The following is a 16,074-nucleotide window of genomic DNA, read 5'->3' as shown; positions in this document are numbered from 1 at the left end:
ATGGTGGCGCATGCCTGCAGTCCCAGCTACTCCGGAGGCTGAGGCAGCAGGATTGCTTGAGCCCAGGAGTTTGAGGTTGCTGGGAGCGAGGCTGATGCCACAGCATTCTAGCCTGGGCAATAGAGTGAGACTCTGTCTCAAAAAAAAAAAAAAAAAAGAAAGAAAGAAAGAAAAGAAAATAAGTTACTGCCCAGAGAAACTATTACACATGTGCATAAGAAACATGTAAAATAATTTTCATTTACAAAAACCATAACAGAAAAAATTATAAACAACCTAAGTATCTAGCAACACATGAGATATTCAGATAATGAATGGAATATCAAGTAACAGTTAAAATGAAAACATAGCTGCATTATCAACATGGATGAATCTCAGAAAAATAATGCTGAATGAGACAACATAATGTTACAGAAATAGAGTATCAGAGTGACACCATTAATATAAAACTTAACACATGTAAAACAATGATAAATGTTATTTAATGATGTATACACAAACAGCAAAAATATAGAAATGCAAAAGAATGATAAAGACCAAATACACAACACTCATGTTATCTCAGTGGAGGAGAGAAGGGAAACACGATTAGAAAGAGTTACCCTGGAAATTTCAATACATCTGTAATTTTTATTTCTTAAAAAAAAGTCTGAAGTAAAATGTCAAAATAGTAATAACTGACAAAGCTGGGTAGTGCGTGCATTTGTGTTTGTTACATCAATCTTGATACTTTTCTGTATGATTCAAATATTCAAGTATTTTCTACTTGTTGGGCAACTTACCACAACTGTCACTCTCGAGGTACTAATCATGTCTATAGACCATGTGAATCCTTCCCCACTTCTTTGATTAACCTACCCTTTATCACTTCAAAAAATAAAGGAATAAATTCAATTTTGCTTAAAAAGAAGTCCTCTAAAATTCATATTGGTGATTGATACCAAAAAATGTCAACTAACTTGAGATGTTGTGTTTATTACCTGCAAACTTCATTTAGTCGTACTACTTTTAAACTTTTTTGCCTTGAAAATCAACACTAATCAGAGGCTATCTGTGTTGTAGAGAATTAGAGGTGTTGTTGAGGGGCAACATGGTATAGCCATTTACCTTTTTTGGATTACCTTTCAGAGGGTCTGAATGCTACAGACCCTCTCTTCAGAAAAATCCTTCAGCTAGTAAGTGCAGTAAGGATCTCTGGGCAGTTAACCACTGCACTCTGTTTCCTCCCTGAATTCTTTACCACACACAGCCCCTATGCCCTGTGTGGTCTGACTCATGCCTGCCTCTTGTATAATCTTCTCTCCTGGCTCACAAGCCTCCAGCCATACTGGCTTCCTTCCCATTTCCTATGTGCAAGTCCTTTCTTTCCATATTGTCTCAGTCTAAAATGCACTTCCCTTTGCTGACATCTAACTGCCTGTCAGTCACAACTGGCTTGATCAGGGAGGCTTTCCAGACCACTAAGTCTAAAGCAGCAACCTGCTACCCTTCCCTCTCAATTACCCTACCTCATTATTTTCTTCAAAGCACTCAATGCTTTCTAAAACCATTATATTTTACTATTTGTATCTCTCTCCCACCATTGAATGTAAGCGCCTTCAGAAGCAAGCGCTTGCCTGTTTTCTTCACAATTTCTATATATAATAATATAGACAGTACTATACTTATAATCCATCAATAATTATTGAATGATCAAATGGTAAATCATTTCTACCAGCTGGGCCTCAGTTTCCACATCTGTCACATGAAGGGATTAGGCTAAAGTCCTTTCCTAATCTTAACATTATGACTATGCCATACAGTAGTACAGCAAAGCCTTGTCTCAAAAGCATCTTCCTTCATAGAAAAGAAGTTTATCTGTATTCATTATGTTAGGATGCCCTCTTCTGGGAAGTATAAGCATTTCACAAAATATATTTTACAAACAGTTCCTATGTGTTTTGCCACTAAGACTTATTTTTAAATTCATCACTCCAGAAATACACATTGGATAGTGGCAGTAAAAAGGTTATTCTTCACTGCATCTGTCTTCCTCCCCTTAAGTACAGGATGTATTTAAAAACTGTAGTATTTTGGCCCCTTCTGACAATTGATTTCTTATCCAGTTTTTCCTAAATATCTTCTAAGATCATAATTCCTTATACAATAATACACCCATCCAGGCATGGTTTACATGAAGTCTTCTCACTATGGTGCTAAATACACAATGTAAATATCAAAGAGAATGACGCAAAATATAGCCAAACTTTAAGTCATTTAGTAGCCCTGAAAAATCTCAAAACCTTAAATTGGATTAAGATGATCCAGGATTGCTAGTGCCCTCAGGCATAGGCAGAAGCAAACAAAAATCCTCCCTAGAGGAAGATAACATTATCCTAGAGCACAAATTATTTCTAAAAAAAATTTTCTAAACACACCATCCAGCATTCATTCAAATATAACTAGTACATGAAGAAAATAGCCAACATGAATAAGAAATGGTGCTAACAACAGGTAGAGACCCACAAGAACTTTAGAGAGAATTATCAGACAGATTGTAAAATCATGTTTGTTTAAAAATAATTTTTTTTCACAACTGGAAACTGTTACAGTGCATATTTGGGAGGGGAAAACATGCTAGGAATTCTAAAAATGGGTGGGACACCAACCAAAACTATTAATAATTACTAAAATTAGTAAGTTAATGAACAGATTTAAAAGTACCTTTAAAATTTTCTTTAGACACAGCTAAAGAAAATAAGTTGAAAGAAGAAACCAAATAGAATGAAGGATAAAGAGATAAAAGCGTAATCCTAACAGTCTGGGAGGCCGAGGCAGGAAGATAGCTTGAGCCCAGGAGTTCAAGACCAGCCTGAGCAAGAGTGAGACCAGGTCTCTACAAAATATAGAAAAAAAAATTAGCTGGATGCAGTGGTGTGTGCCTATAGTCCCAACTACTGGGGAAGCTGAGGCAGGAGGATGACTTGAGCCCAGGAGTTAGAGGTTGCTATGAGTTAGCCTGACACCAGGGCACTCTCCCAGGCAACAGAGTGAGACTCTGTCCGGAAAAAAAAAAAAAAAAAAAAAAAAAAAACTGGAGTCATATAATGAAAAGCAATGGAATAGAGCTGAAGCAAAATTTAGTGGCTAAGATTTCCCAGAATTGATGAAAGACATCAATCCACAGATTCAAGATGTACAAAGAATCCTAAACAGAATAAATGAAAAGAATCAGAGCCAAATATATCACAAAAATTAAAGACAGAAAATCTTAAAGTAGATGTGGGGGAGGGGCCGTATGAGAGAGAGCCTTCAAAGGACTAGCTGTTAGACTGAAACAGCTATTCTCAATAGCAACAATGGAATCCAGAAGACAGTGGAGCAGCATCTTCAATATGAAAGAAAATAACTGCCAACCTAGAATTCACACACTGTGAAAATATCCTTCAAGGAGGAAGGTTAAATAGAAACATTCTCACAGAAGTAAAAACAGAATTTGCTTATATCATATCCATGCTAAAGGAAACACCAAACCCTTCATATCCACAGGAGATTGGTAGATTGGATCCAGGATATCCCCCACTTAGGGTACTAAAATCTGCAGATGCTCAAATCCCTCATATAAAATGTCACAGTATTTGCATGTAACCCATGCACATCTTCCTATATAATATAAATCATCTCTAATTACTTTTAATACCTAATACAATGTAAATGCTATGTAAATAGTTATTACACTGTATTGGTTTTTTATTTTTATTATTTTTTTATTGTTGTGTTATTTTTTATTGTTTTTTCCCTGAATATTTTTGATCCAAGGTTGGTTGAATCTTCAGGTGCAGATACAGAGGGTCGACTATATACAAAGAATGAATACAGAAGGGGACAAGAGCATACAGATCAGGAGCAGAGGAAAAAAAAATCTAGAGTTCTAAGAAATTTGCATTATTCGTATAAAGGATAAAAGTAACAAATAAAATAAGACTTTGATAAGTGAAGGGTATATGTTATAATTCTAGGGGTATCAGTAATAATAAAAGTGTATCACTTCTAAACTAACAAGAAAAAAAAATGAAAAACTTTTGAGTCACTCCAAAATGACACACAAAGGAAAAGAAAAATAAACATAGAATAGGTGGGACAAATAGAAAACAAGTACTAAAGATGGTAAATTTAAATCTAAATATATTAATATTAGTTTTTCCATTTAATGCAAATGGAATAAATGCTTAAGTTTAAAGCCAAAAGACTGTCAGAAAGAATGAAAAACAAAATTAAAAGTCAAAATAGTAAATGATTCTAGAACTCAAGTCTCAGTATAATATAAGCTTAAGTTGTAAATGCAAGGCTTAAAAATATTGTGATAAAGATACATGTGAGAGTGCCTCAATCTTAGGCTCTTTTCAGATATGCATAGATATGCATAAGTTAAACCAAAAAAGAAAAGCTTCCAATCCAAACAACATTACCTGCAGCAGCCAGATGGGCTGTTACCTCATCAGCTGCTGTGGAATTGAGTATATCTGAATCATCATAAGAGGTGTCCTCTGGGGAAGAAGGTGAGTCTTCATCAGCACTCAGCATACTGTGCTCAGTGTAAGTGGCCACATGGACCTGCTGTACTTGTTGGGCCACTGCATGGGCTTCTATGGTAGCCATGTGTTCAGTTTGTGTCACTCCGTGTTCCTCCATGAAGATCTACTGTCAGACAAAAAAGGAAAAGAACAGCATTCAGTGTGTAATATAACACAATACTTAAGCTAAGAGATATTTTCTTCAAGGACAGAGGAACTTTGACAAACCTCTGAATTTCACTGCTTACCTCATCACACCAAGTCACAGGAAATGAGAAGCACCGCTCAAATGTAACATAAAAATGATGGAATATGTTCCTTATGTGAAACCATTTTGATGGAAATTCACTGTACTAATTTTATATCTTGGCTCCCAAAACAATAAATAGCCTTGATAATAAAGATGTTCAAATATAACAATAAAAATATACTTAAAATATCCCAGTGACCAGCATTTGACATTGTAGACATAAAAACACTTAGGAAATAAATGAAATACTTAACATTTTATTTGTATTTCAAAGAGTTACACTTTTTTCTCCCAAAATACAATTATTCAAATTGGTTTTTCTCCTTCCAAAATTGTGTTTCTTGTAAATCCCAAAATGATGCAGTAATTTAAAGCAGGAGGTTTAAAGTCTGCCCCATGTCTCCCACCCTCAGAAGTTCATTATTCTTAAAAATAAATAAATGTTTAGACCATGCATGCATACATATAGATTTAAAATAAAAAGAGGTTCATATTACAAGTAGCTTGCCTGTTTTTGTTTTTTTTTTTTTTTGTCTTTAGAGACAGGGTCTTCCTTTTTCACCCAGGATAGAGTGCAGTGGCGTGATCATAGCTCACTGTAACCTAGAATTCCTGGGCTCAAGCGATCTTCTTGCCCCAGCCTCCCAAGTAGCTAGGACTACAGGCATGCACCACCATGCTTGGCTAATTTTTTTTTTCCTATAGAGACAGGTTTTTCCTATGTTGCCCAAGCTGGTCTTGAACTCCTGGGCCAATGATCCTCCCATCTCTGTCTTCAAAAGTGCTAGGACTATAGGTGTGAGCCACTGCACCCAGTTGAGAGATATTTGTATACCCATGTTCATAGAAGCATTATTCACAATAGCCAAAAGGTAGAAGCAAACCCAGGTCCACTGACGGATGAATGGGTAAACAAAATGTAGTACATACATACTACATATAAGTCAGCCTTGAATAGGAAGAAAATGCAAATTGGGAATAGAAGGGAACTTTCTCAACCTGATAAGGAGCATCTATAAAAAGCCTATAGCTAACATTATATCTAATTATAAGAATTATAAGAAACTGGAAGCTTTCCCAATAAGATTAGGAATAAAGCAAAGAAGGCTCTTTTCACCACTTCTATTCAACATTGTACTGGAAGTCCTAGCTAATGCAACAAGATAAAAAAAGAAATAAAGCGTACCCAGATTGGGAAGTAAGAAATAAAACTGTCTCTGTTCATAGATGGCATGATTGTCTATGTAGAAAATCCAAAATAATAATAAAAAAAAAATTCCTAGAATGGATAAGTAATTATACGAAGGTTGCAAGAGCAAAGTTACTATATGAAAGTCAACTGTTTTCCTATATACCTGCAACAAACAAGTAGGATTTGAAATTAAAAGCACAATACTATTTATAATAGCACCTCCCCAAGTGAAATGCTAAAGTATAAATCTAACAAAATATGTATAAGATCTATATGGAGAAACTACAAAACTCTGATGAAAGAAATCAAAGAACTAAATAAATAGAGGGATGGTCCATGTTTATGGATAGAAAGACTCAATATACTGCCAAGATGTCAGTTCTTTCAACCTGATCTCTAGATTCAACATAATTCCAGCCAAAATCCCAGCAAGTTATTTTGTGGATATCAACAAACTGATGCTAAAGTTTATATGGAAAGGCAAGAGACCCATAATAGCCAACAGAATATTGAAAGAGAAGAACAAAGTCAGAAGATTGACACTACCCAACTTCAAGACTTATTATAAAGCTACAACAATCAAGTGTCGTGTTGGCGAAATGACAAATAGGTCAATGGAACAGAATACAGAGCCCCAAAATAGACCTATATAAATATAGTCAACCGATTTCTTTCCTGACAAAGCAGCAAAGAGAATACAATGGTTGGACAAAGATAGTCTTTTCAACAAATGGTGCAGGAATAAGTGGACATCCAGATACCAAAAAATGAATCTAGATGCAGACCTTACACCCTTCATAAAAATTAACTGAAAATGGATCACAGACCTAAATGCAAAATGCAAAACTACAAAACTCCTATAACATAGGAGAAAATCTAGATGACGTTGGGTATAGCAATGACTTCTTAAATACAACACCAAAGACACAATCAATTAAAGAAATTGATAAACTGGACCTCATTGAAATGAGAACTTCTACTATGTGAAAGACATTGTTCAAAAAATGAAAAGACAGGCCATAGCTGGGAAGAAAATTTCTGCAAAAGCCATATTTGATAAAGGACTTTTATCTAAAATAAATAAAGAATTCTTGGCTAGGCGTGGCACCTCATGTCTATAATCCAAGCACTCTGGGAGGCCAGGGAGGATCGCTCAAGGTCAGGAGTTCCAGACCACCCTGAGCAAGAGTGAGACCCCGTCTCTACTACAAATACAAAGAAATTAATTGACCAACTAAAAATATATAGAAGAAATTACCCGGTTGTGGTGGCGCATGCCTGTAGTCCCAGCTACTTGGGAGGCTGAGGCAGGAGGATCGACTGAGCCCAGGAGTTTGAGGTTGCTGTGAGCTATGCTGACGCCACAGCACTCTAGCCCAGGCAACAGAGTGAGACTCTGTCTCAAAAAAAAAAAAGAGAGGCCGGGCGCTGTGGCTCACGCCTGTAATCCTAGCTCTTGGGAGGCCGAGGTGGGCGGATTGCTCAAGGTCAGGAGTTCAAAACCAGCCTGAGCAAGAGCGAGACCCCATCTCTACTATAAATAGAAAGAAATTAATTGGCCAACTGATATATATATAAAAAAAAAAATTAGCCGGGCATGGTGGCGCATGCCTGTAGTCCCAGCTACCCGGGAGGCTGAGGCAGAAGGATCACTCAAGCCCAGGAGTTTGAGGTTGCTGTGAGCTAGGCTGACGCCACGGCACTCACTCTAGCCTGGGCAACAAAGTGAGACTCTGTCTCAAAAAAAAAAAAAAAAAAAAAAGAGAGAGAATTCTTAAAACTCAAAAATAAGAAAATGAATAATCCAAATAAAAAACAGGCAAAAGTCCTGAAGAGAGATCTCACCAAAGATGATACACAGATGGTAAATAAGCATATGAAAAGATGTTCAACACCGTATGTCACTGGAGAACTGCAAATTAAAATAACAAGGAGATATCACTACACATCTATTAGAATGGCTAAAATCCAAAATACTGACAACACTGACAACATCAGATGCTGTTGAAGATGTGGAGAACACAACATAGGATGGCCACTTTAGAACACATTTGTCAACTTCTTACACAACTAAACATACTCTTACCATACAATCTAGCAGTTGCACTCCTTGGTATTTGTCCAAAGGAGTTGAAAACTTATGTCCACAAAAAAACCTGCTCACGGATATTCGTAGTAACTGTACTCACAATCACTAAAACTTGGAAACAACCACAATGTTCTTCAGTAGATGAATGAATAAGCAAACTATGGTACATCCAGACAATAAAATATCATTCAGCACTAAAAAGAAATGAGCTATCAAACTATGAAAGACATGAAGAAACCTTAAGTGCACATTGCCAAGTGAAAGAAGTCAATTTGAAAAGGCTACATTCTTGTATTGATTTGTGACTTTGCCAAAAAAAAAAAAAAAAAAAAGGCTACATTCTGTATAAACTATGTGACCTTCAAAAAAGGCAAAACTACGGAGACAGTAAAAAGATCAGTGCTTGCCAAGGATTAGAGCAAAGGAAGGGAAGAACAGGCAGAGCACAGAGGATTTTCAGGGCAGTGAAACTACTCTGTACTACTATAAGGGCAGATACACGTCGTTATACATTTGTTCAAACTCATAGAATGTACACCACAAAGAGGGAAGCCTAATGTAAATTATGGACACTTTGGGCAATCATGATGTGCCAATGTGGGCTCACTGAAATAAATGTACCATTCTGGTACAGGATGCTCATAGTGGGTGAGACTATATATGTATGAGGGCAGGGAGTATATAGAAAATCTCTATACCTTCCACTCAATTTTGCTGTGAACCTAAAACTGCTCCAAAAAAAAATGAAAGTCTATTTAAAACCAGTTTTTATTAAAAAAAAAAAAAAAAAAAAAAGGAAATTCTAATAAATGCTACAAGCAGCATGAGCCTGGAGGATATTCTGCTCAATGAAATAAGCCAGTCACAAAAAGATAAAATACTACATATTTATCGGAGGTATCTAGAGTAGTCAAATTCATAGAGATAGAAAGTAGACTAGTAGTTATCAGGGGCTGGGGCTACAGAATTTCAGTTTTTCAGGACAAAAAGAATTCTAAAGATTGGTTGCACAACTACTGAAATTTATGCCTAAAAATGATTATGATGGTAAATTTACTGTTATGTATATTTTACAACTAATTTTTTTCCCCAATTATCCTTTACACCAGCAGTGTGACTTCTGTGCAAACAATAAGGACTAATCTTAGAGCAGAATAAAACTAGCCCATATTATCTTCATAAAAAAAAAACTTAGCATATTATTTAAGAATGAAGTATTTTTATTTTTGTAATTTCCTCAGACTCTTCAAATTTTTTTTTTTTTGGAGTCAGAGTCTCACTCTGTTACCCAGGCTAGAGTGCCGTGGTGTCAGCCTAGCTCACAGCAACTTCAAACTCCTGGGCTCAAGCAATCCTACTCCCTCAGCCTCCCAAGTAGCTGGGACTACAGGCATGCGCCACCATGCCCGGCTAATTTTTTCTATATATTTTTAGTTGGCCAATTAATTTCTTTCTATTTGTATTAGAGACAGGGTCTCGCTCTTGCTCAGGCTGATTTCGAACTCCTGACCTTGAGTGATCCACCTGCCTTGGCCTTGCAGAGTGCTAGGATTACAGGCATGAGCCACCGCACCTGGCCAACTCTTCAAATTCTTGAAGGTAAAATTTCTGGATCAAAAGCCATACATATTTTAAATTTGATATATTAATATATTGAAAAGTTGAATGTTTTAGTTGTATGTTAGGATTATCTCTACTTGTATAAATCCACATAAACACATACACATGGTTAAAATTTGACTATCATGTAACATTATAGAGCACTGCATATCTAGAGTTTATATCAACCATACAGACACAGAAATATGACCTTTATGGCTACATGTAAAGTGAACATAATTATCTATTTATGTAAAATTCTTCTCTTATTTTATCCTGCTTTTTATGAAAGCCTCATTCTCCATCATTAGATCTTTTGATTCTAAAATCCTCTGTTCTTCTGAGTAACTGTTCTCTTAAGCTTCATCCTGCTATGTCTTTATTATTTAGGTGAACTATTTCCATGTAGATGACCAAATTTTTACTTTTCTGAGGCTTTTGGAAACAAGGTAAAAATGTTAACATTTGGAAAATCTCGGTAAAGAGTACATGAGGATTCTTTGTACTATGTCTGCAACTTTTCTAAAAGTCTGAAATTATGGCTAACTAAAAAAAAATTTCTTAATAAGAGGTACCTGATAAGCTGCCCTAAGATTTCTTCCATATCCTATGTTTAGTGTGAGTTTCAGAATATCCAAGGGAATACACCCTAGCCCCCAGATTTGTACTTATCTAAAATGCAATTTAACACACTAAGTCACCCAATTAAATGTAATATAGGAGAGGAAGATACCATTAAAATGCTATTTTTCCATCCATTTCACTGTCTTTTTAGTCTGAGAGACAAACTGCTTAGGGTATTTTAGAATTCTGGGTACTTCAAATTGTTTTTAAATGACTTGGGATTAGATGGCATCTAACTGCTTTTCAAAGGGATTTGTACGCCATGCACTTGGCATAATGGATTTCAATTCTTTGCTCCAGAATGCAGCTCACAGCATAAATCAATAGGGCTGTCTGCTTCACAGGCTTGCCATTTCTGCCCAGCGCCTCATCTCTTTCCACCTGACTCTCCCCATCCCATCTTTCAGCCTTTCTAATTATTTTTAGTTATTCAGCACACTCTGTAAAAAGCAAAGGCAAAGGTATTTCTGACTTCTTTGAACTTAGAGTGGGATACTTGTAAATGATTCGGTGTTTCCATAAAATCATAAAGGAAGCGGCTTGGCTAAAGCCAGATATCACTGACATACACATATTACTGGAGATCATCAGACCCCACTCCCCCTAAGTCAATTTTAGTGAAGCATTTTGGCTTTCATCCATGAGGAGTCAGAGTCTCTGGATAGCAAAACTGATGTGAATTGCTAATAGGTGAAAACCTATTGGATAATCTGCATTTTATAAAATAGCACAGACTATCACCCAGATATCCAGAACCCTGGACAAGTTACCTAATCTCTAGGCTGTAATTCTGTCATATTTTTTAATGAAAAAAAATGATAGTACCTATCTTCAGAAGGATGATGTGAGGATTAAATGAGATGATCCAGATAAAGTGAGGCCCACAGTGCCTAGCATATAAATGCTCAAAATTATAATGATGATGCCAGAATCCCTGTATCTTCATGATTCTATCCTGACTCATTGCCTGACTAGTCTCACGAGCACTAGGCCTCAAATTCTCCATTTTTAAATCAGACATCCATCTCTGAGGATATTTTCTTTCCTTCTTTCTTTCTTTCTTTTTTTTTTATTTTTTTGGTTTTTTGAGACAGTCTCACTTTGTTGCCTCAGCTAGAGTGCCATGGCGTCAACCTAGCTCACAGCAACCTCAAACTCCTGGGCTCAAGCAATCCTGCTGCCTCAGCCTCCCAAGTAGCTGGGACTACAAGCATGCACCACCATGCCTGGCTAATTTTTTTCTATATATATATTTTAGTTGTCCAGCTAATTTCTTTCTATTTTTAGTAGAGATGGGGTCTCGCTCTTGCTCAGGCAGGTCTCGAACTCCTGAGCTCAAATGATCCACCCATCTTGGCCTCCCAGAGTGCTAGGATTACAGGTGTGAGCCACCGTGCCCAGCCTGAGGATAGTTTTCTTAACTGTGTACCAGATTTTAAGTCGGGCATCTAAAAAGTCCTATAGTATATTAATTCCAGCAACTGAAATATTGTTCTCCTAGACAAAAAATAAGGAAACTATAGGAAACCAAGAACCGTAGCATAATTTCATGACAGTGCACAAAATGGAGAGGCAGCAGATGCAGCCGACAGTGATTCCTCTGAACCAATGTGAAAAAAAGATGAAAGCACCAACAACACATGATCTGTGACTCTAAACACCACATTCAGATAAAAGGGCTTATCTATCACCCAGAGCTAGTGTTCAGCAGATTAGACAATATTTCATTTTTTAAAAAAATCATTCCCCAAAACAGTAACTTAGCATAGTAATGATTTTACTAAAATGTCTTTCTTAGCATGGATCATCACCTAGGATGCAATATGTGTTTCATCTTTATTATATAAACTACAAGGGGTTGGTGGGGAAGAGGGAGCAATCTGGTACAGAGGAGTTCCTACTTTTCCCTTCCAGGTCAGTAAGGGTGGGACTGAAAGATAGTGGAAGAGAACACAGAAAAAGTTCGTCTTAGCCCAAAGCACCCAGGTACGTGTAGTCAATAACACCCAGGGAGGTTGGGAGCGGTGGCTCACACCTGTAATTCTAGCACTCTGGGAGGCCCAGGTGGGCAGATTGCTAAAGGTCAGGAGTTCGAAACCAGCCTGAGCAAGAGCGAGACCCCGTCTCTACTATAAATAGAAAGAAATTAATTGGCCAACTAATATATGTAGAAAAAAATTAGCCGGGCATGGTGGCGCATGCCTGTAGTCCCAGCTACTCAGGAGGCTGAGGCAGGAGGATTGCTTGAGCCCAAGAGTTTGAGGTTGCTGTGAGCTGGCTGACGCCAGGGCACTCACTCTAGCCTGTGCAACAAAGCGAGACTCTGTCTCAAAAAATAAAAAATATTACAAGTACATGAATGGGCCTAAAAAAAATAATAAAATAAAATAAAAAAATAACAGGGAGCTACTAGAATTTGGAGGAAATGTCCAAGGGAGTTAAATTTAGTCTAATCCACACATAATGGGTGAGATTAAGTGTAGAGTATTTTAAAAATCAAAGTAGAAAAAAAGAGCAGCCAGGAAATCTAATCAAAGTATAACTAAATATAAAAGAAGGCATTAGTCTAATCAATAGCATTACCATATCAAAAGAAAAACTGCAAGAACTGCTTGAAGGAAAATCTCAGACAGAGCCTATATCTATAGTCCAAACCAAGGACAAGAAAATTGATAGGGGTTCAATTTACATTCTTAGACATATCCAAAATCCAAACTGCACAGCTAGGATAGAAACTTCACCCAACAGAACATCCTTTTCTCAAAAAGCCTAAAATCAACAGCAAGATTTTCTCCTTGGGGGTACACTAGGGTAATGGATGGAAATCTCACTATAGCAGGAAAAATTTTTCTTAAAACTGCACAAGAAAAGTTGGAGTGAAAATAGAAGCAAAGTAAAATGTGGCTTAATTCTGAGTAAAATTTAGAGCATAAGAAGAATTCATATGACCTAGGAATAGTCTCTTTCAAATAGCCCACAACACAAGTGATGATATCAGACACCTACGAAAAAAAAATCCTCCTATACCACTGGGCTCTACAATTTTTTAAAAAATGAAGTTGTAGTCATACATGCAGTTCTTATTTTCATTTCCAAAACCAAATACAGAAAATTAAATAAGATACAAAATAGAATGTAAAGTTATGAAACATGACAATGTAAAAGCAAAGAGAAGGCTGACAGAAATTAGGAGGTAAGAGGGGCAGAGGTGGAGGAATGGCTAGAAGCATTAATATCCTATCTTCACATGGTGAGGGGTCAGGAGATGCTATCAAAAGTAGATGGAAGAATTTAATATTACAATATAACTATCAAAAATAGAGGAGAAAGGAAAATACTGTAAAGTAATCCTCATTTTTCACAGAAGGAAGTCAATAATGCCCAAGTTTGATAAATCAAGAAACAGTGGTATAGACATATTATTCAGAGTTACAGAGGTATTGCTGTTTGATAATACTATAAACAAAAGAGTAACAGAGTAATCGCCTCTGAAAAGTGGGACTGGGAAGGGAAGGGGTGTGACAACAGTTCATTGATTTTTATTATAAGTCTTTCTATTTGATCTTTTATTATACAAATGTATTACTTTGACTTTTAATAAGATGAACTTTAAAAACAAGTAACTAAAATATACCTTCCAAATTGATCCTTTTGAAAATTAAAATTAAATGATATGCTAGGGCAAACTGTCACTAGAAAAAAATCAAGCTCCCTTCTGATAGTAAGAACCAAGAGAACAGTACAGTTCAAGTTTAGAAATAGCCTTGCCTTGAGTAAAACTAACTTCCTAACATGGAGCATTTAAAACTAACAAAATTTTATGAGTGTAATCAAATATTTTTCATTCCAATATGTTGATTAACTTTGCAAATATTCATTAATATTAATAACTCAAGAATCTGGTTAATAATGATACTTTTATATAATACACAACAAGCTTTACCACACAATGTCATAATGACTGAAGGATGAGTGGGTGTTTTTATGAAACAATATCATAAGCTCACTGAAGGCAGAGCTTGGGTCCATAAAGTCTCCATGAATAGTATCTATCACATTTCCTCCTTAATAAATGCTTGGGGGTAATTGGTTGCATACTTTAATTACTAAAGCTAAACCCAGGCAAGTACAGTTTCCGTAATGCCCCTGTAAGGTTGTGCTGGCTATTTCTCTCTCTCACTTCCAAGTTCTCGCTCCCACACTTGTCCTGAACTGCACTATACCCAGCTCTGGACTGAGTCTGCCAACCATGCTTTCCAGACTTGTCTGCCAGTACCCTGTCAGGTTTTGCCTAGGGAGAATGAAGAGGAGACAAGGGATTTTCTTGGTGTTTTCATTCCTGTCAGCATTGCTCCAGCAACAGAGGGCAGCTGCATCTCCCAACTCCAGCTGTTCTCCTTCTCCCCTGGTGCTTGAACACCAGCTGTGTGGCATCCCACTCAGAGGTCAGCTTCCCAGCTGTGTCGAGCCTCTGAGCTTCTAGGTTCTTCTCTTCTGTTCACTCAGCCCTAGGCGTGGTAGTGCTTCCTGTCTGGATTACCTCAGTGTCTACTTTTTGCTCTTTCAGTCTTCTAACACCTGTGTAACCAATTCCCAGATTCAAATTCTCTGAAATACCTCACATGGTTTTCTAGGCCCTGATATACCAGGGGAAGAAAATATGCACCCTCATCAGAGTGCTGGTAAGCAGCAGTCTGGGCTTCTTACATCCCCAGTAAAGAAGTGACTCTAAGGCTGTTTTTTGTAAGACTACCATTAGGTTGCATACACATCAGTGTATGAAATACACTGATGAAATTCAGTACAAAATCTTGAGTTTAACAAATCATTAAAAAGAGGCCAAGTCATAGAATATAAAATGCCTCACAAAGAGAAAAATGGGACACTTACAAGTGAGAAAAGCAGTAGATACAAATACAAACTTTTATCTATTTGTGAGTCTCTTTCATCTACTCTTTAAGTAAGGTACTTAATAAGTCTAACATTCCTGAAAACCTCAGAATCAACATCATAGTAATACAGTAAGTGTCTTTTTATCACAAAATGATCTGTCATATTATTCAATGAATAGACTAGAAGTTTGGGCAAATCAATGAAAATGTGGCAGCAATGGCAACTTTGACCTTCATCTACCACTCTAACTTCTTGGCAGACTATGTAGATCTCTATATATCTATTGAAAATCAATAGTGAGTATTGGCTATAATTTCCAACATGGCTAGCAATGGCTCCGAGTTACCATTTTTCCTTATCATGTGTGCAAGGGTCTGGAGAGTCTCCTCTCCATGCCACCTCACACCTGCTTCAACACGCATCTCCTCCCTTCCACAGCAGGGTGGTGAATGAATGCTGTGTTCAAATTCTTGCTCTGCCATTTTACTAGCACCTTAGACAAATTTCATTTGACTTCTACGCAGCAATTGTGCCATCTGTCAAATGGAGGAGAATAACATCTACTTCATAGAGTTATTTTGAGGACAAAATGTATTACTATTTTTAAAAGGGCTTCAAGTGGGACATGGTATACAGTGAGTGCTATATAAGTGTAACTTATTATTATTCCACATACAAAGACAGGTACAGCATAGAAAAGCCAAAGGACAGTTATGTGATTTTTTTTTTCATACTGGGAGAAATAACACAGATCACACAAGAAGTTCTGACATATAAAGACCTCTATCATAGAGTAGTTCTTGATCTTTTTTGTATCATGGACCCTTTTGAGGATGAGTGAAAGCTACAGACCTTCTCCCTATAAAAATGTATA

General features: G+C 36.8%; 1 protein-coding gene across 8 annotated transcripts in view; it reads right to left on the bottom strand.

Annotated features, from left to right (window-relative positions):
• Positions 1–16,074, bottom strand: part of NRF1 (nuclear respiratory factor 1) — a 142,399-nt gene that overhangs the window by 89,316 nt on the left and 37,009 nt on the right. For 6 of the 8 annotated variants that reach the window (XM_076006606.1, XM_012789202.3, XM_076006610.1 and 3 more), the window contains one exon: positions 4,449–4,680. In XM_076006606.1, the coding sequence (XP_075862721.1) occupies positions 4,449–4,671 (223 nt within the window). In that variant the 5' untranslated portion in view covers positions 4,672–4,680. The remainder of the gene's footprint in view (positions 1–4,448; positions 4,681–16,074) is intronic. The other 2 variants (XM_076006608.1, XM_076006607.1) reach the window with 1 other exon arrangement.

This window comes from Microcebus murinus, chromosome 9, assembly GCF_040939455.1.
Source record: "Microcebus murinus isolate Inina chromosome 9, M.murinus_Inina_mat1.0, whole genome shotgun sequence".
NCBI lineage: Eukaryota > Metazoa > Chordata > Mammalia > Primates > Cheirogaleidae > Microcebus > Microcebus murinus.
This window is presented reverse-complemented; position numbering and strand designations above follow the sequence as displayed.